Source organism: Papio anubis, chromosome 12 (genome assembly GCF_008728515.1).
Source record: "Papio anubis isolate 15944 chromosome 12, Panubis1.0, whole genome shotgun sequence".
Taxonomy (NCBI): Eukaryota; Metazoa; Chordata; class Mammalia; order Primates; family Cercopithecidae; genus Papio; species Papio anubis.
The window spans coordinates 39330258-39350601 of record NC_044987.1 but is presented as its reverse complement, the minus strand read 5'-3'; the positions used below and the strand labels follow the sequence as shown (position 1 = coordinate 39350601).

At 40.7% G+C, this 20344-nt stretch overlaps 1 protein-coding gene across 1 annotated transcript; it reads left to right on the top strand.

Moving 5' to 3' along the window:
* The first annotated feature begins 5166 nt into the window (after positions 1 to 5166).
* Positions 5167 to 9611, top strand: SRSF8 (serine and arginine rich splicing factor 8). The gene is made up of 2 exons (XM_009187134.4): positions 5167 to 6596; positions 7075 to 9611. Exon 1 carries the CDS (start codon positions 5626 to 5628, stop codon positions 6487 to 6489), a length of 864 nt encoding a protein of 287 aa, XP_009185398.1. The 5' UTR covers positions 5167 to 5625; the 3' UTR covers positions 6490 to 6596; positions 7075 to 9611.
* The last annotated feature ends 10733 nt before the right edge of the window (positions 9612 to 20344 follow it).

The following is a 20344-nucleotide window of genomic DNA, read 5'->3' as shown; positions in this document are numbered from 1 at the left end:
TACATCCACTCATCTTTCAGTGGAAAATGAGACTTTCTTGCTCCTATATTCCAGGTGAGAATTGGAGGTTGCTAAAATTAGGTGATGAGGTTGGATTGTGGATATGAAAGTGCAGGAAAGAAAGGAATTCTGACAATTTGTGGACACAGTAGCTTGGCTCACATTCCACCTTGGAATGTGAGAACTGAATTTCTGCTTATTATCTTCAGCAGCATCACAATCTTATCCTAGGCAGATAGATGCCCTGGAATAGCTATCATTAAAAAAAATATTGGAGAGTAACAGAAAAGAAACATAAGCACACAAATAATTTGTAGAAAATATTGCTCCTGTTGTCCTACTGTTTCTATTCAGCTACTTCCATAAATATTTTGCATTCTCTTGCCAAATAAGGACAAGCAATAGTACAGCTAAACTTGTTTCTAAATTAGTCTTCTGGAAAGTTCAGGGAGTTAGGGGTGGCTGTGGAGGGCTTCTTCAAGCAATTGCAATTAGAATTCTATATTACTTCATTTGACACTCTCAATTTGGGTCACTCTTCTTTGTAAAAATTGCCCATATCCAGCTGTTTGCCCATGTCCAATAATAAGCTTTTGCTATTCTGTACTGTATTTTGGAAAATCAAGGAACATTGATAATGAAAATTATCTAAGAGCAAGTGTAGAGCCATCTTTGTCCTCTCCCATGACCTCTGTTCCTTCATTTCTGAAGGCTTCTCTTCATTTCTGAGAAATAACAATTATGAGTTCGATGCATATTCTCCATGTTTATAGTCAGAAGTCTACACAGCCAAGATGATATGTCAGGTTTGGTTTTATCAACTTCTTTTCCTCCTCCTACCTATTTAAAAACTCAATATTAAAAGGCCTAGACAGATTGTTACATATATAGATCCTAACGACTCCAATAGAGTCAATAGATCTGTATAATTTTTTATTTTATTCATTCCCCTACTGATGGACATGTAGATGATTTCCACATCTTTGTTATGTATAAATAACACTTTCTTGAACAGCTGTGTGCATAGAACTAGAGTTCCTTGGTTATACTGATATTTGTTTTCAATTATTCTAAGAATAGCTAAGTCAGTCTACAATTTCTATCTCCATTAGCAGTGGGACAGTTCTGGTTTCCCCATATCTTGGCCCATTTTTACATTGTCAGATCATTTCACTTTTTCTAATTTAAATTGAGAAAAATGTCTCATTGCATTTTCTCAATTACTAGTGATCTTGTACATCCCCTCATATTTATTGGCCATCTGGATTTCCTTTTTTTATGAGTTGCCTTTTCTAAGGCTTCGATCCCTTCTTTTGGGTTAACTCATTGTTTGTATTGATCTATAGAAGTTTTCAGGATACTTATTCATCGTCTATTTTACATATGACAAAACTGTTCTTCTATCCTGTATCTTGTCTCAATGTTTTATGTCCTCATTACACTGGAATGAGTTAAATATGTCAGAAATTTTCATCGTTGTTTCTGCTTTTGGCTCTTCTTTCTTTAAGATACTTTTCCCACTTTGAATTCATAAACACATTCTTCAGTATATTCTCAAATAGCCCTAAAGTTCTCTTTTATACAGTCTTTAATTCATCACTAATTTACTCTTCTAAGTAGTGTAAGGTAGAGCTCTATTTTAATTTTTCCCCCCAATATAAATATCCCTTATTGAATTATCAATTACTTTTCATGGGATTGGTAAGCCACCTTTATTATATACAGACTCCCACATATACAGTTGAGCCTTGAACAAATGAAGTGCATGGGTCCACTTATACAGGGATTTTTTTTTCACAACTGTATTGGTAAATTTTTGGAGATTTAGAACAATTTGAAAAAACTCCTGGATGCATCTTGTACTCTAGAAATATTGCAAAATATAAGAAAAAATGAGGTATGTCATGAATGCATAAAATATTTATAGATATTAGTGTATTTTAACATTTACTACCATAAAATATGTACAATTCTGTTACAAAAAGTTAAAATTTATCCGAATTTACACACACACACAGACCATATATAATGCCATTTGAAGTTGGGATAAATGTAAACAAATGTAAAGATACAGTATTAAATCATAACTGCATAAAATTAACTATAATAATATTGTATTATTGTAATAATTTTGTAGCCTGTTCCTTTTGCCATTGTGGTGAGCTCGTGTTGTGAGTATCCTCTTAAAATGCTGCAGGACGCTAATCATCTCTGCCTGAGCAATTTTGTTTTCTCTAGTAAATTGTCTATCACAGTAAAAAGTGATCTCTTGAGTATCATGTTTAGGACAATATCCTAAAGCTTGAATAATACTATGGGGCCCATACGAAGTGCCACTAGTGATGCTGGAAATGTTCCTAAGAAGCAGAGAAAAGTCATGACAGTATAAGAAAATGTGGAATTGCTTGATGTGTAGTGTACATTGAGGTCTGCAGTGAGGTTATCAGCCATTTCAGACAGGCTATTCATCTTGTTAAGGTATCCATAAATACAGTACAGTACAGTAAATACATTTTCTCCTCATGATTTTCTTAAAAACATTTTCTTTAATTTTCTTTACTGTAAGAATACAGTATTTAGTACATGTCACATATAAAATCTGTGTTAATCAGCCATTCATGATATCTGTAAGACTTCCAGTCAACAGTAGGCTCTTAGTAGTTCAGTTTTTGGAGGAGTCAAAAGTATTTGAGGAGTTTCAACTGCACAGGGGTTCAGCACCCTGAACTCCCTCATTGTTCCAGGGTCAACTGTACATGTATCTGTGTCTGGCCTCAGTATTCTGTGCTTAGAGGTACTGTTGATATCAGCTCAAATATTACAGTTTGATAAGGGAGAAGTCTTTTTTTGTTTTAAGGCATCATTTTGGGGGTTGTCATTTAAATACTTGACTCTAACAGTGCTAGACTCTAACAGTGCTAGCTCTACCACCGTGAACAAGTGACTTACTGTCTCCATGACTCAGTTCTGTCATCTGAAAATTAGAGGTAAGATTTTTCTTACAGGTCATAAGAATTAAATGATTTATTGTACGAAGAGTAAATTGAACAGTGTTTGCCATGTATAGTCACCATGTAGGTTAGTTATTTTAAATAATATTTTACTATTAGAAATAAAGAGGGATTTCTGTTCATCAAAAGATATGAAAAAAAAGAGACAAATGACACACCAAGGAGTGTGAACCAATACTGTATTACTCATATCCAGCAAAGAGCTGATATCCATTACATATAAAGAGCCAGTGCAGAGAACGTCAACCCAATAGAAAAATGGACAAAATACATAATAGGCAGCTCATGAGTGAGAATATCCAAATGGCCAACGAACATGAAAAAATTACTCTCATTTGTAATTAGGGAAATAATTTCTTTTTTTTTTTTTTTAAGTTTTAAGTGACAAAGTCTCACTGTGTCACCCCAGGCTGTTGTGCCGGGAAGCAATCATAGGTAAAACAAATCTTAATGCCCTCACCTAACCCGCTAAAACTAAAAAGTCTGATATTCACCAAAGGTTTGCAAAAGTGAAGAGCACTGAGCACCCTCATATACAGCTATCCTGTGTGTAAATTGATAAAAACTGTTGAAAAACAATCAGGCATAATAAAGTTTGAATTCACATACAGTTGTCTTTTGATATTCTGCAGGCAGAGGGGGTCTGGTCCTTAGTAACCCCTGAGGATTCTGAGAAATGGCTTGGTGCGCACATGTAACCTATACATATCTTCCAATATACTTTAAGTCATCTCTAGATTACTTACATTATGATGAAAATGCTATGTAAATAATTGTTTACTGTATTATGTTTTATTTATTTTTATTGTTTTTTTTCCTGAATAATTTCTACCCACAGTTGGCTGAATTCACTGATGCTGAAGCCAGAGGTTAGAGTGGGCTGCCTGTATTCTATGACAAGGTATCCATTCATACGTAGAAGGACACATGAGCTCCAGTATACATGTCCAAGCCTGTTCTGAGCAACACTGTAAGAGGCCCAAAGTGGAAACAACCCAAGTGCCCATGAACAGCAAAACATTTATACCATTGAATGCCTTATGGCAAGGCAAAAGGATCAAGTACAGCTAGATGGAACAATATAGATGAGGGAAATAAAACACAAAATACATTAAAATATAAAAAGCACAATTCTATGTATATAAGGTTACATAACATTTTCAAAATCAGCAACATTTTAATTTAATTTATTTAGAATTCTCCTGCAGAGGACTTTTCTCTCTTCTCTCCAATGTGTTAATTTATTTAATCATTTATTTACGACAGCACAGATTCATATTTTGTATTTTGGAATATGATATAGTAGTATTTTAGTTTGTTCCTTAAATTGTTCAATATGTGGCCATTGGGAGCTGTTTTATTGGTTTTTGTACCACATTAAAATTACTCCATCAATGCTTTTGTTTGTTTTCTATTTATCACATCATTTTCCAGCACTCCAGGATGCTCTAGGCCCTTTCTGTATATTTCCTTTCCAGATCTAGAAACTGTATTTCTTCATCAGTATTGCTAAATTGTTTTTTTCTTTAAAAGTGTTAGATTTCAATTTTATTAATCCTCTTTTTAAAAAACATATCATCCCTTTTGTTTATTTGTAATTCTATTTTTATTTTAATGTTTTATTCTTTTGTTTTGGTTTTGTTTTACTAATTGCTTGACTTCAACATTAAAAAGTTTTAGAAATGTAGTTATTAATTTTCAAATAAATATGATTGGATTCAGGTTTTTTATTTTTAACTTTCAATATTATTTCACTGAGGTCCAGATGTACTCAATTTATTGACCTATGAAATTTTAATTGACATTTATTTTGTAGTCTTGTATTGGGAAATTCTTGTGTTTTCCACATGTTTTTGGTTGTTGCAGGTTATATGATCAAAATTGTTGTTTGTTGTGCAAATTATCATAGCATTACTAGTTTTGTTCTCTGCACTATTGATTTCTGAGAAAACGGTGTTACGGGGGAAAAAAACCTCCCATCATGAGTGCAGATTTTTCAGTTTTACCTTATAACTCTCAGTCTTGGCTTTCTATGTGTCACTGTTGTGTGTTTAGGTGCGTTAAGTTCATCACTGTCATGGTTTCCTAGTGAATTTTCTTTTCAATAACTATAAAATGTGCTTCTTTGATCCTATCAATACACTGGATATTAATATTGCTACCCTAGGTTTCTTTTGTTTAATATTTGTCTGGATTGCCTGTTCCCACAAACTGACCTTTAATCAGTTAGCTTTGTTCTTAAGATTGGTTTAAAATTAGAATAATAGGGAGGGGCATGGGAGGGTGGGACGTCTAATTTAAACCCAGCCCAGTGATTACACTAGCTGGGCGCTGGTTAGGATGTTGCCCAGGTATAAAGCCAGGATCTTTGGGACCTGGCTTCATTTGGAGTTCAGCTACTAAGAGGAAACCTTCCTCCTGGAGTATTCGGCCTGAAACTGGGAATTTGGAAGTTGCTGCTCCAGGGCGCTCCCTGCGGAGGTCGGCCGCCAGCCTCTCCGCCCGGCCTTTCCCGGCGTCCCCACGCGGGGCGCAGCCGCGAGAAAGGAACGCAGGTCACACCGTCAGCGCCCAGAGCAGCGCCAGTTTCCGGGCCCGGCCTGCTCTGGGAGCCATGAGCTGCGGCCGCCCCCCTCCCGACGTGGACGGCATGATCACCCTCAAGGTGGACAACCTGACCTACCGGACCTCTCCCGACAGCCTGAGGCGAGTGTTCGAGAAGTACGGGCGCGTGGGCGACGTGTATATCCCGCGGGAGCCCCACACCAAGGCGCCCCGCGGCTTCGCCTTCGTCCGCTTTCACGACCGGCGCGACGCTCAAGACGCCGAGGCCGCCATGGACGGGGCGGAGCTGGACGGACGCGAGCTGCGGGTGCAGGTGGCGCGCTATGGCCGCCGGGACCTGCCCCGCAGCCGCCAGAGAGAGCCACGCGGCAGGTCCGGAGGCGGCGGCTATGGACGGCGGAGCCGCAGCTACGGACGGCGGAGCCGCAGCCCCAGGCGGCGACACCGCAGCCGATCCCGGGGTCCCAGCTGCTCCAGGTCCCGCAGCCGATCTCGCTATAGGGGTTCTCGCTATAGCCGGTCTCCCTGTAGCCGATCTCCTTACAGCCGGGCGCACTGCAGCCGCTCTCCCTACAGCCGATCTCGCCACAGGGAATCTCGCTACAGCGGATCTCGCCACAGCTCATCTGGTTACAGTAACTCTCGCTACCGCCGCTCTCGCCACAGCCGATATCACAGCAGCCGGTCTCACTCGAAGTCTGGGTCCTCCACTAGCTCTCGCTCTGCATCAACCTCCAAATCGAGCTCTGCGCGACGATCCAAGTCCTCCTCGGTCTCCAGGTCTCGCTCACGGTCCAGGTCTTCATCTATGACCAGGAGTCCTCCCCGGGTATCCAAGAGGAAATCCAAGTCCAGGTCTCGATCCAAGAGGCCCCCCAAGTCGCCCGAAGAGGAAGGACAGACGTCCTCTTAAGAAAATGATGCATCAGGAAGCAACATGATGGAGGACTTGGGGAAAAGGATCACATACTCAGTCCATGGAAGCAACGTCCCTGGAAGAAGGGGCTGCCTATTGAAAAGGTTGTGTCACACTTTTCTACCTTTTTACCAGTTTGAAGCTTTGCATCAGGTGGCAAAATTCATTCTGTGCGCCGTTTTGTTGTTATTCACATTTTCTTGTAACTTAGGAGGTGAACGACCTAAGATTACATTATTGGGTTTGTATATTTGAGGCAAAAATTTATTTTTATTTCTATAGTGACGACTGTTTTGGTTTGAAATGAACAGATTGGTAACCTAATTTGTGGCCTCCTGACTTTTAAGGAAACGTGTGCAGCCATTACACACAGCCTAACGCTGTCAGGACATTGCTTCAACATTGCCTTCATTCCTTAAAGTTAAAAACCTACAAAAGGTGGTGTAAATTAATATGGATAATTTTATTTACCTCCAGGTCTAAAAGGTAGTATGACCCAAATTCGTATAAAGATTTTTCATGTGAAAGGACTGGGTTTTTAGCAAACACAAGTCTAATCTCTTTTGTGTTTTTGTGCACCAGGCCCGGCTGCGTAGCAGTTGAGTGATGCTGGTTAGCTATTAAGGTGGCCTGTTGCAGTGCAGAGTGCTGAGCTGCTTCCTGTTTTCTTCTGATTGCTCCTGGGGAAAACACGCCTTGTCCTGAAGAACAAATGGCTGTCCAGTTTATTAAAATGCCTGTCAACTGCACTTCCAGTCACCCAGGCCTTGCAGATAAATAATGGAGCATGCAGTGAGCACATCTAGCTGATGATAATCACACCTTTCCCCCCGTCTTTTCTGAAAAATTGTAACTCTGATCATATCAACATGTATGAACCTAAAATATGGAGAATGTTATGTAAGAAATGGTTTATAAGTTTGTTAAGTACTTAAAACGTGTATCTTTTTGATTATGAATTTTTTACGCTAACCATTGTTTCTGTAGTTAAAATTGTTTTCTTGGTGTTATCTTTTCTCAAAATCAGAAACTTTTGATGGAAAGTAGGTTGTTTTATTTTCTGTGTGACTTTTGGATATTTGTACTTTTGAGAAAATTGTTAGCACCAAGTGTTTCTCAAAATATAATTTTAAAAAAATCCTTAATAGGCTTTTAGCCATGTGCTTTATTGTTTTATCACAATGCAGTTTATTTGTAGTTTCTCTCTTTTCTCCTCATACCTATGGTTTTTTTACTTCTAAAATTATTTTCAAATAATCCATTTTTGGCTTTCATTATTATCCCTACTGGATGTTATGTGTTCTTTTGCAATCGTTTCTGCTTATACCTTTACTAGCAAAGGGAAAAATAACAATTTGATGTCTATGATCTAGTGACAATAGGATTATATTGGAGCCAGTTGAATAAATTTATTCTTTCAACCATATAGATCTTCATTAATATTTTTGACTGAATTATCAATTAAAAATATTCAATTTCCTTTGTGCAGAAACTGCTAAACCCAGGATTCGATTCTTGAATGAACTGGCAAGGTGGCGGTGATCTGTAGATATAAATCCCACATTTTGTTGTTACAACAGTTAGTAGTTAATATTGTTTTCATATATAGACTCCAGAATCTAAATTTTACCATAATGACATTTCTTCTGGTCATGACAAATGTGATATTTTACCAATATAAATCTACGTAGAATCCAGACACACACAGAGCAGTCCTGAGAAATAAAAAATCAGGATACCCATGGCATCGTAGTAGCCACTCGCGTCCAGCAGGTGGCGAAGGGAGGTGAGGTATATTTATTAAATGGGAAGGGGTGGGACGGGTACGGGGCAGCCCTAAGGGTAGGGGAGCATTGTCAATTTCTGGGGGTAGTGTGAGACCCGGGGGTAGTGTGAGACCCAGGCGTACCTGGAGTTTGAAGCTTTGAAGCAAAAATATCTGTAGAACATCTTAAACATGTGACCAAATATGATGTTAAAATCAGCAGCTTTTTTTATACGTTAAAAACTGAAACCTGGGGCCGGGCGTGGTGGCTCACGCCTGTAATCCCAGCACTTTGGGAGGCCAAGGCAGGTGGATCACCTGAGGTCAGGAGTTCAAGACCAGCCTGACCAACATGGTCAAACCCTGTCTCTACTAAAAATACAAAAATTATCCTGGCATGGTGGCACATGCCTGTAATCCCAGCTACCTGGAGGCTAAGACAGGAGAATCGCTTGAAACCGGGAGGCGGAGTTTGTGGTGAGCTGAGATCATGCCATTGCACTCCAGCCTGGGCAACAAGAGCGAAACTCCATCTCAAAAAAACAAACAAACAGAAAAACAACTTTGAAACCTAGGAAAAGTTTTGGACCTGTTGGAGCAGAAGTGTGTGGTTGTCATTGAAGGTGTGAACATACCCTACCTCTACCTCTACATGTGGAAGACCTGACACACACGGAGGACGTGAACCCATGCAGAAGAGCGATGTGACATGTTTTGCATTTTATTAGCACCGTGATCTAACCAACTGAGCTAACTGGCCACACCATTTTATCCTTTATAATGATTACTATGAGGGCTGAGTGCAGAATGGAGTGTATGTGGTCAAGAGTGGAAGCTGTGAGGCTATTGCAGTAATTCAGAAAGAAAGGTGATAATTGCTTAGACTTTGGCGGTGGTGTTGGAAATGGACATAAATAGACATATTCAGGAAATATATTGATCTTAGATCTAATAAGACACATAGTAGATTAGAAGTAGGGAAATTAATGAAAAAGCAGAATTAAGGATGACTTCTCACCGGCTTGAAATGCTAAATGGATGAGGGTGCTATTTAGTGAGTTGAGGAAGACTGGGGGTGGTGATGGGTGTAGAAATTGAGAAAGGAAAATCAAGAATTTCTAGAACTTTCAGAGTAATGTTAAATACTTTCCTTGATAGTTGGTCAGTCATCATTTGTAAGTGCATTTCTAAAAATATTGCTTAATTTTGTTTTTGAGCTTTGTATAAATGGAATTTTGTGTGTACTGATTATTTTGCTCAATATTATGTCTTTAAGATTCTCTGTATTGTTGCATGTGGCTGAGTTTATTTTTGATGCTGTGTAGTGTTTTACTAATAAATAAATCATAATTCAGTTTTTATTGTTCCATTGATGGACATCTGGGTTGTTTCCCATTTTAGTTATTTTGAATAAGGAAGCAATGAATATTTTTATACATATAGCCTGATGTACATGTGTATATACATTTCAGTTATCAATCCCAAAAGTGCATTTGCTGGCTATAGGTCAAGTACATGTTCAATGTTGTTATATAATTTTTAACTATTTTCCAAAGTAATTCTACCAATATATACTATTATCATCAGTTGATGAGAATTCCAGTTGCTCCACATTCTCATTAACACTTGTTAATGTCAGGCCTTTTAATATTTGCAAATCTGATGGGTATATAGTGGTATTTCATTTGGTTTTAATTTTCTTTACCCTGATTACCAAAGAAGTTGTACCTTTTTTTGTTTGTTTGTTTTTTAGTCACTTGGATATCCTCCTTTATGAAGTGCCTTTTAAAGAATTTGTCCACCTTCCTATTGGGTTATCTGTCTTTTCTTAACTATTTAAAAGGATTTTCTGTGTATCTGGATCTATTCTCCATAGTTTGCTGGTTCTCAACCAATTAAATCAGTATCTCTGGAAGTGGGACGTAGGCATCAACACTATATTTTTAAGTTCCCAAACTGGGCATGGTAGCGCATGCCTGTAGTCCTAGCTACTCAGGAGGCTGAGGTGAGAGGATCCCTGGAGTCCAGGAGTTTCAGGCTGCAGTGGGCTATGAGTTTTGGAGGGGAAAATATTCTAAACCATAACAAGGACCTATCATTACCATCTGAGACGGGAATGGAAAATTAATCTAATGACATTCAGATAAGAGCTTTATAAGGTACTGAAGTTGTGTGTGTGTCTGTGTAAGTGTGTGAGTATGTGTGTGTGTTCACTTCTGTTTCCCTGCAGCAGTAAGGAGTGAAGCCTTTGTTCTCTCTTTGGGGTAGCAAGGAAGTAGGCAGGTAGGGAGATTTTAACTCCCTCTTCCACCAGGATGGAAATTAAAGAATAGGGTGGGTGAACATATAGGTGAAGAAGATGGGCCGAGTCCCAGCCGTGTACTACAGAGAAGAAAGGAGACTTAAGGAAGCCTGCTTGGGTCTAGAGGGGTCTGGGGGACTTAGTTACAACAAAGGCTCTGTGCTATTCCTCACTGAGTGCTAGAAAGCACGTTCAGAGAGGGATTTCTCTTTTCACAGTATAACCAGAACTATGGAGTGAGGTTCTGGATGTCAGAGAAAATGTCCCCTGTTAGGGTACTGTGTGGGAGAAGCTCCGCCCACCTCCTAATTGACCTCCTGATGTAAGATGGGCCTCAGGTTAGTGGGTTAGAGAATGTTTCTGGGGACTGGAGCCTTGCCATTGGCCAAAGAAAGCAGTCAGTCCCTTAGGTGGTATTCAAAGGGTGGAGAAAACTCTGTTGTAACTGGAGTTACAGAAATCTTTTGCAATATCTGAGATAAAGCGTTAAAAAGGTTTAAGTAACTGTAGTGGAGGGCCCTATGAAAGGAGTTCATACTGCTGAACTAGATTCTCAGATTGGCTGCCACAAAACAGAAACATTGCAATGAAGCTAAAGGCCAGTCCTGAAAGCATGTGGCTTTCTACTCCGAGTTCTCCCATTGCTTTCCCCTCTGTTCCCCTGCATTTCTGCATCTTCCTGCCACTTCAGTCCTCCCATCAGTACATGAAGGGTCAAGAGGCCTGTGCCAAAGTGGTGACTGTGATGAACCAAGATAGATTTCCCTGGGCCCAGGCCACTCCTTATATTGGCACCCGGCTGTGCAGCAAGCTTCCCTGGCATGGCTCCAGGGCTGCCAAGGGTTTCCTTCCTCGCTATCAAAGAGAAGGTGACTCCCAGGAACGTGTGCCTCTGTTTGTCCATTACAAATGACCTTGCATCCTTGGTACGAGAAATTCTAGGAAGGCAATTACTCTGGATAGTAATAATGATTCTCTGTTAATCATTCCTTCTATTACCTCCTCCCTCACAGCCTCTTATTTTTCTTTTAGTGATGAAATAAATAAATGATGATGTGGTTTTATGTTTTCCCTCTAGTCACAAACTCAGCCCATCCATTCTTGTGCTGTGTATCATGCATACAAAGTTGATTCTGAAGCGTGATGTGTTTAGTAAAGCAAACCTTTCCCTTAGTCACCACTTCTACCTTTCCAGCAGTTAATTACAGAGGAAAACTGGATGTAGAGCCAGCTGAACAGCATTTGAACCTGGCCTTGCCACTTTGTGGTCATGTGACTTTCAGCAAAAAATCATTGATTTTCTCTGAGCCGAAATTACAGGGCAGGATTTTTGTGAAGATATTGTGCGATGTAAATGTGATAGGCATGTAGGAGGTGCTCGATAGATTCGAGCAACAATTCGGTGCATCTCTGCATTCTCCCTACCTCTAGGATAAGCCCAAGGGCAAGGACCTACTCTCATATCCTTTATTTCTGCGATGCTCAGTTATACCACTGTCCTCACCACCACTCCCACAGCCCTACTCATTACTTTTTAAATTAATGAATTTTATTTTTTAGAATAGTTAATGGCAAAACTGAGAAGAAGTTAGAGTTCTTCTATAGATCCTGTCCCCACACATGCATAGCCTCCCTCAGCAACATCCTCCACCAGAGTGGTGCATTTGTTACAACTGATGAACCAATTGATGAACACACCATTATCACCCAAAGCTCATAGTTTATATTAGGATTCAGTCTTGGTGTTGCACTTTCTTTGAATCTGGACTAATGACTCCCAGTGATAAGTATCCACCCTTATAGTACCATTCAGAGTAGTTTCACTGCCCTAAAACATTCTCTGTGTTCCACCCATTCATCCCTCCTTAATCTCTGGCAACCACTGTTTTTACTACCTCTATAGTTTTGCCTTTTCTACAATGTCATATAGTTGGAATCATAGAGTAGCCTTTCAGATGGGCTTTTTTTTCACTTAGTAATATACATTTAAATTTCCTCAATGTCTTGTGGCTTGAAAGCTCCTTTCTTTTTATTGCCAAATAATATTCCATTGTCTGAATGTATCACAGTTCATTTATTTATTCATGTATTGAAGGACATCTTGGAGGCGTCCAAGTTTTGCAGTTATGAATAAAAATGCTGTAAACTTTTATGTGCAGGCTTTTGTGTGGGAGAAAATATTCAGCTCATGTGGGTAAATACCAAAGAGCTCATTTGTGGGATTATACAGTAAGAGTATGTTCAGTTTTGTAAGAAACTGCCAAACTATCTCCTACCTATTACTTTCACTAGTAGGAAACCTTTTTTTCTCATGATCTACCCACGTATTTGTACGAAAGTTCACACATACTTATTTGCAGATTCCTCTCCTTGTTGTATTTGGCCTTGTTGCAATGTTGCCAGGGCAAGGTCAAGATTTCAAAAACAATCAGGAGCCAGAAGAACCAACCTTTCTTCAGAACTCCTACACTAGCTTATTGAGCAATCTTTCAGTAAATCATCTCTTTCCTCTGGCTGTCCACTTCCTTATTTGGGCAAAGGGAGCTCTTAGCTATTTGCACCTGTGCTAGAGTTGGCACACAACAAGTTCAGACCAAAGCAAACACAATTTGCGCTAAATAAATGTTGGCTATTATTACTATTATTATAAGCCCACATTTGTAAGATGTGCATTAGAAACTATACTTGAATGCACACTTGCAGAGGTTGGTGTTCAGGTCTTGACTCTAAGATTTATTTTAAAATTTTAACTGTAGGTTTTGACTACCTGGTCACACTAAATTATTCATAAAGATTAACCATTACGCTGACTATTTTGTGTATGTGTAAGAAGTCCTTTCCAGATATTTAGAAATAACTTCACCCTTACATTTATTTCACTGAGCTGTGACCATATAGAAATTAGAAGTTGGGGTTTTGTTCAATGTTTTAATTACCTATCATTGCTTTAAGTAGAAAACCACAAACAGTTGCTAGGAATTGGCTGCAGAGATAAGTGGGAAGGAAACCCATCTGAATTGAACAGAACCAGGCTAAGGAACAGCCCCTCACTCCAGCTGCCCTGCGGATCCCACTCTGCTCACCAGCCTCTCAAAATGAAGTTTCTAACATTCTCTTGTTGCTCCTCATTGCCACTGATCTGTAGCAACTGTCGGGGTAACACCGGGGGACCTTCTCACTAATCTGCAGCGAGTGCTGGATGTTATGGAGATAAGCAGTTTCAGGTAGACAAAGGAGGGCAAGACCTGAGCACTGTAGGGAAAGGGCGTCATTGTTAGAGGTGCCACCTTACAAAAATGTAATATTTGTACTACTGGTATCCTGGCATTCAGTTTCCTTGTGTTCTAATAGTTCAGGGCCCTCCACCCAAAAAAGCACCACACCCAGGCCTGTAGATCTCTGAGAGCATCTTTTCCTGTTCTCACCACAATCTTTTATTTATTTATTTAATTTTGAGATGGAGTCTCGCTGTGTCACCCAGGCTGGAGTGCAATGGCACAATTTCTGCTGACTGCAACCCTCGCCTCCTGGGTTCAAGAGATTCTCCTGCCTCAGCCTCCTGAGTAGCTGGGATTATAGGTGCATGCCACCACACCCGGCTAATTTTTGTATTTTTAGTACAGGGGGGGTTTCACCATGTTGGTCAGGCTGGTCTCGAACTCCTGACCTCGTGATCTGCCTGCCTCAGCCTCCCAAAGTGCTGGGAGTACAGGTGTGAGCCATTGCGCCCGGCCAAAATCTTTTAATTTTTTTGACCCATCCCTCAGAGCCTCTTCTTAAAAGATTCAGATTGTGTCTGTCTGTGTATTTCAGGGCCCATTTATTCATTTACTCATTCAATAAATGTTTACTGAGCGCCTACTGTTCCAGGTTCTGTTCTTGCAATTGAGGACACAAGAGTGAAAAAGACAAAGAAGTTTCAACTCTCTTGGAGCATCTATTCTCATTATCAAGAGTGATATAAAATAACATGTCAAGTAATTGTAAGGACTATGAGGAAAAATAAAACAGAGTAAGGGGTTAGAGAGCAACCAGCTGCTTTATCTGATAGAATGGCTGGCGAAATCTCTAGGGGATGTGGTCCTTGAGCCTGTGACCATGGGAATGGGGCATCATTGTGGGCAGAGGACAAGTGAAAATGCCCTGAGATAGGAACATGTGCTCAGAGATTAGCAAAGGGGCTGGCATGTAGGAATGAGGGAGTAGGAGCCAAGGCAGGGATCTGAATGGGGGGATGAAGCAAGCATAAATGTCTTAACTCAGTTAATGCATACTCCTCTGGAGACCGCTGAGCAGTTGGAGTGGTTGATGTTTCAGGTAAGCAGGGGGTGGAGGAACTTGGGGACCACAGAGCTTTTGAAAGCGCTCATGATTCACAACCAACCCTGTGAATGGCTCTGTCTTTCCTACCAGATACAAATCTTATGAGAGAAGGAATTATACTTTTTGGTTCCCTGCTGTGTCAGCTAACATGACATGTATCTGACTCCTACTAGGCACTTCATACTACTGTCGAATTGGATTGGACTCTAGCAGTCACAGCAGATCCCTGGCATTCACTAAGCTAACAACAGTCACTTCAGCTGCTTATGAGCAACCTCAAATCAGAGGCTGCAGTAGGAATTTCCTAGAAAAACAGCTACTAGGTGGGAGATCAGGTACGAGAGTCGAACAAGCAATAGATTTGGAGTATTAAGGCTATGCACTGGAAAACCCTGGCTCCAGATAAGGATAATATTTAGAAAAGTGCTAGGATTAGGAATTTGCAAAGATCTCAGGATCCATTCCTTGTGAATATCGAGTGTCTACTGAATAAGTTTCTCCCACCTGAGAAACTCCTTAGGAACCAAGTGGCCTTACCTTGCCTCTCATGATGATGTCACCTTAACTATACTTACACATGGCCATCTAAAATTGTAAGTACTTTACTTTACCTATAGTTTCATATTGTTGATTAGATCAGATTAATACAACTGACTGTTGTCTTTCTCTTTTTCCATGCAGTGAGAAGTCAATGAATATTGTTGATTAAATGAATAAATGACCTAAAACATCAATAAAAGTGAAAAAAAGGGCTAGCATAAGAAATAGCTAAAATACATACTTCCCTCTTATAGCATTATTACTTTCACATTATCTTTTAAAATAAGATAACCAGTACTAAGCAGGGGTTGAAATAACTTGAAGAGCCAGAGAATAAATCCTTTCTCATATTTGAATAAAAGATTTTCATTCATTCATCTATCCATTCATTCATTCATTCAACAAATATTGTTAATTAAGTACTCTCTCCATGCTAGGCACTGTACTAGATGCTAAGGATGGAACATAAGATGGAGATTATAGTCAGCTTGGATGGAGACATAGACAAGCAGGCACTCTCACCATGCTATAGCTTCTTCTAAGAAACCATAGCAATATCCAGGCTCTCCTCCATGCTGCTAGTTTCAGAACCCCTGGAGAAATGTGTCTTTTGCTGGGAGCAGTCAGCCTCAAGTTCAGTGCCAAAGCTACATGGGCTCTCAGAGCTGCTTCAGTCCATTCCTGGTCTCACTGCAGCCCTTTTGATCACTTCCTCCCAATCATGCTTGACAAATGGACACAGATCACCCTTCTTGGTAGCAACGGCTGCCTTAGGTACCTATATTCCTTTCCTGCCAGTTCTGCCAGGCACAGGATGAGCCTGTAGAGGTATGGGGGCTGATTTTGGTCACCCCATTGGCTGCCTCACTCTAGGAACTGGGTGTGACTTACTGTCAACCCTCTCCTTTCCTCTGTCCATGCCATTGACATTACTTGGCTCCTTTAGGGAGCAAGGTCATTTAAATACCATTTGCTATATTCCATTCTCTCTTCCCACTATCCAGCACCCTGCCGTATACTGAATGTGTCCCACCAAAATTCATATGTTGACACCCTAATCCCCAAGTGATGGCATTTGCAGGTGGGGTCTTTGGGAGGTTTTTAGGTCATGAGGGTGAAGCCTTTATGAGTGAGATTAATGCCCTTAAAAGAAGAGATACAAGAGAGATTTCACTCTCTGTCACGTGAAGACATAGCAAAAAGGTGGCTGTCTGTAAACTAGGAAGAGGGCCTTCATCAAGAGACCGACCATGCTGACACCTTCATCTCAGACTTCCCAGCTTTAGCACTGTGAGAAAAGAGTGCTTGTTACTTAAGCCCCCTAGTCTAAGGGAATTTGTTATTGAGGCCAGAGCTAAGACAGCCCCCAAGGAATGCTCTAGGGGAGTGGGAAAAAGGAATAAAGAAAGAAATTATGAGTATCCATAATGTGCCAGGAACTATGTCTACCACTTTCTATACCTCATTCATTTCCTCTCCCAATAGCTCAGTCTGTGGAGTTTTGAACCCTAGCTCCACTATTGATTAGCATGACTGTGGGCAAGTGACTCACAACTCCAAGGCCCAAGTACCTGGAGAGAAAGAGCAGCAGGCTCATTGCTAGTATATACCCTGTGTCTAAACCCAGCTCTGCACTTGTAAACTGGTTGCTTTGGCAAGCAGCTTCATCTCTGTGTATTTCAGCTCCTTCTTCCCTAAAATGGAATGATAACAGCCGCACCCAGGACAATAGGGTTGTTGTGAAGTCTAAAAAGCTAATATAAACAAGATACTTTGAGTAGTAAAGAACCCAAGGCAAGAATGAGCAATTATTTCACATCTTGTTGTTGAATATTTTTAAAAAGTGTAACTTGAGCATAGTGTTTGGCAGGAAGAAACACACATCAAAATCTTGCTATTGTTGATGTTATTATTATTATCATTTTATTATTTTAATAGTAATATCATTACTTTTATTGCTATTGCTATTGTTACTTTCAGGCTTGGAGGTGATAGAACCGCTATCTTCTCTATGGAAGTACTTGAAGAGAGAATGACAAAGCACAAGTCCTCCAGCTCCTTGTCACCTAAGTATGGGCTGGGATCCTGCAGCATGGGCATCACTTGCAAGCTTGTTAGAAGTGCAGAAGCTCAGACTCCAGCCCTGACCTATGACTCAGATCTGCATTTGTAACTAATCCTCCCAGGTAAATCAAGGACAAGTTTATGGTTGAGAAGCACTGCTCTGGCACATTGGTTCTCAGCCTTGGCTTCCCATTAGAATCGTATTTGAAACATACTAATGCCTGGGCCCCCATCCCCTTGCTCCCCAAGAAATTCTGTTTTAATTGGCAGGAGTACAATGGTTTAAAAGCTCCCTGAGTGACATTAACATGCACTGAAGGTTGAGAACCACCCATCTAGCATTTGGTCCATGGGGAGTTTGGCTGCAGGCGTAGATGGGAGTCTAGTTTCTTCAGCAACTGCCAGTGAGAGTTCTGGTTTGTTTTCCTTCTTTTCAGGCCCTAAAGGAAGTGGAAGTACAAAGGGACATGAAGAGCGCACATTCTTCTCTCCCCGCACCCACCCTTCCCCCATCTTCATTCCAGCTAAGAGGACACGTGACAAGGCTGGGACAGGCTTGTTGACCAATGCTTCTGTTTCTCTGTGTTGCTCGTCACAGCATCCAAGCTGTACTGGCTGGTCGTGTCTCTCTCACTCAAGTCACTGTGCCAACTGGGCTTGGCTTTTCTGTGGTGGAAGCTTGTTTTTCCTCGAAATGAGGTCCTTCTTGCTTTTCTGTTTTTGCCCACTGCTCACAGCACCCAGAAGTTGCTTGGTTGGAGAAAACTCGACCAGAGAGCTCCTCTCAACCTCTCAAGTGAGACTCTTGACCCCTGGTGGAAAATTCAAAATCCCAGCAAGCTCTGGCAAGTTATCTAAGTGAGTGTTGCTGTCAGGACAATGGCTCGTGCCTCATGATAAGACCAAGGAATTGGGCAGTGGAGGTGACTGTTGTTGTGTGGGGATGAGGGCCATGTGGCTGTCATTTTTTGAATATTCAAGAGAAGCTTGGAACTTGGAATTTTATTTTAAAATCTTCAGGTTTTTCAATGTTGGCAGCTGATTCAAAAAACTTAGAAACCCTCCTGGCCAAATTGACCTGTTGGCCCACTGACCTCTGAAACATGCCCTGTTTTCTAAATGACCCATCTGGGTTGGGAAGTTGCCCCAAGCCATGGAGACTAACTTAAATAATCTCACTCTACTTCTGGCACCGGTAGAAAAGGTAAAATATCTGGGGTCGTCTGAGTCATGTGTCCAAAGGTTTTTAATTCAGGTGACTTGTTCTGGGCTTGTTAGTCAGGCAGATCCTCTGCCAAAGAAATGCTCTCCTATGCCCAGGCCCATGAGTGGCTGTTTCTAATGGCACTATCCAAGTCATCTGTGTGTTCTGGGGTCACAGTGGACCTCTACGTCTGACCTGGGGTCAAATATTGTAGGAGTTGTGCAGAGTATGTCATATTGCCCTGGGAGAGCTGAACAGATGGGAAGAAAGAAAGCCTTAAACTCTTCAGTCTTCTCCCTCCCCTCCTGTCCTCTCTTCCCTAAATAATAGACAGCCAAGCATTTGACAGAGCTCCTTGTTCAATGCTGCATGTCTCTGCTAGTGATCAAATGTTTCTCCCTCAATATTCTCTTTATACAAGATGATGTGACTTGAGTTTGTTGCTAATATTAGATTTGCAACAGATGCCCTCATTGTTGGGTCCTGGGTACATGCAGAGCAGATTAATAATCCAAAGACAAAGGCCTCAAACGCCCAGTGACTTTAACAACAAAACTTGCTGCAAGGGACAAGGGCTCACTCTGCACTGGGCAAGGTGAGGGGGACGGGCCTGCGAAAGACCCAGAAACTGAGTCCACCATCTAGATGCCATTGGAAATGTAGGCGGAGCTCTTGGTGGGAGGTGGAAGGAAGCACCAGGAAGAGGCATCTTCAAGGGGTCACAAGCAATAATATTCAGGTCTATGGTGAAAATGACAAGTCATCTAGTCATCCCTGGTGGTCAAAATTTGGACCCAGGGGAACCAGGTAGCAAGCCTAAGAATTCAATAGATATGTCAATGGACATGGCCAATGTCATGGTTCCTTCTGCTCCTTTTCATTTTTCTTAATAAAGCCTTTTTAGACAAATCGCGAACCTCCATGGTTACAAACCAAGAACCTCCTGGGTCTAAGCATGGACCACTTGGGATTTTCTGCTCCCCTCCTGCTTCATCTTCAGAATGTTCTCATCTCACTTCTACAAGGGAGGTGTTTCTTAATATCTACCAATGTGCTTTTTTTTTTTCTAATTTTATTTAGTTGCCTGAACCTTATGGAAGTTAACATTGCACATCATGAAAGATGATGTGTCTATCTCTCTTTGTTGCCTCCTACACATAGGCATTTTCTTAAGGAGTGTTCCTCTGCCCACAATGATCCCACTGCTATTGCATTGGAAAACTGCCTGAGACTTAATCAAAGTCAATGGATCAAGGGTATTTTGGTCTTAGGGGGTGTACTGGAAAGGTTCTGTATTTTAAAGGTCCTATCTTGATTTGGAATTGAATCATCAGGTTGAATCCTGAACCTAATCAGTTTATAAACCGAACTTGCTCTTTCTGAAATTATAAACCAGAGTCCCAAAATACTTGTCTTGTAAGTTCCAGATTTTCTTAATTCTATGTTTTCTCTAAGTGAAACTCTATCCATCTACTTATAGAGATGAAAGAAAGGACTAGCATTTATTGAGTTTTGCTATAGGTTAGATGCTTCATATTGGTTATCTCATTTAATTCTCATGTCAATAACACAAAATAGGTATTATTATTCCCATTTTACAGATGAGGAATTTGAGGCTCAGAGAGCTCAAATAGCTTGTAAGTGGCCAAGCTCA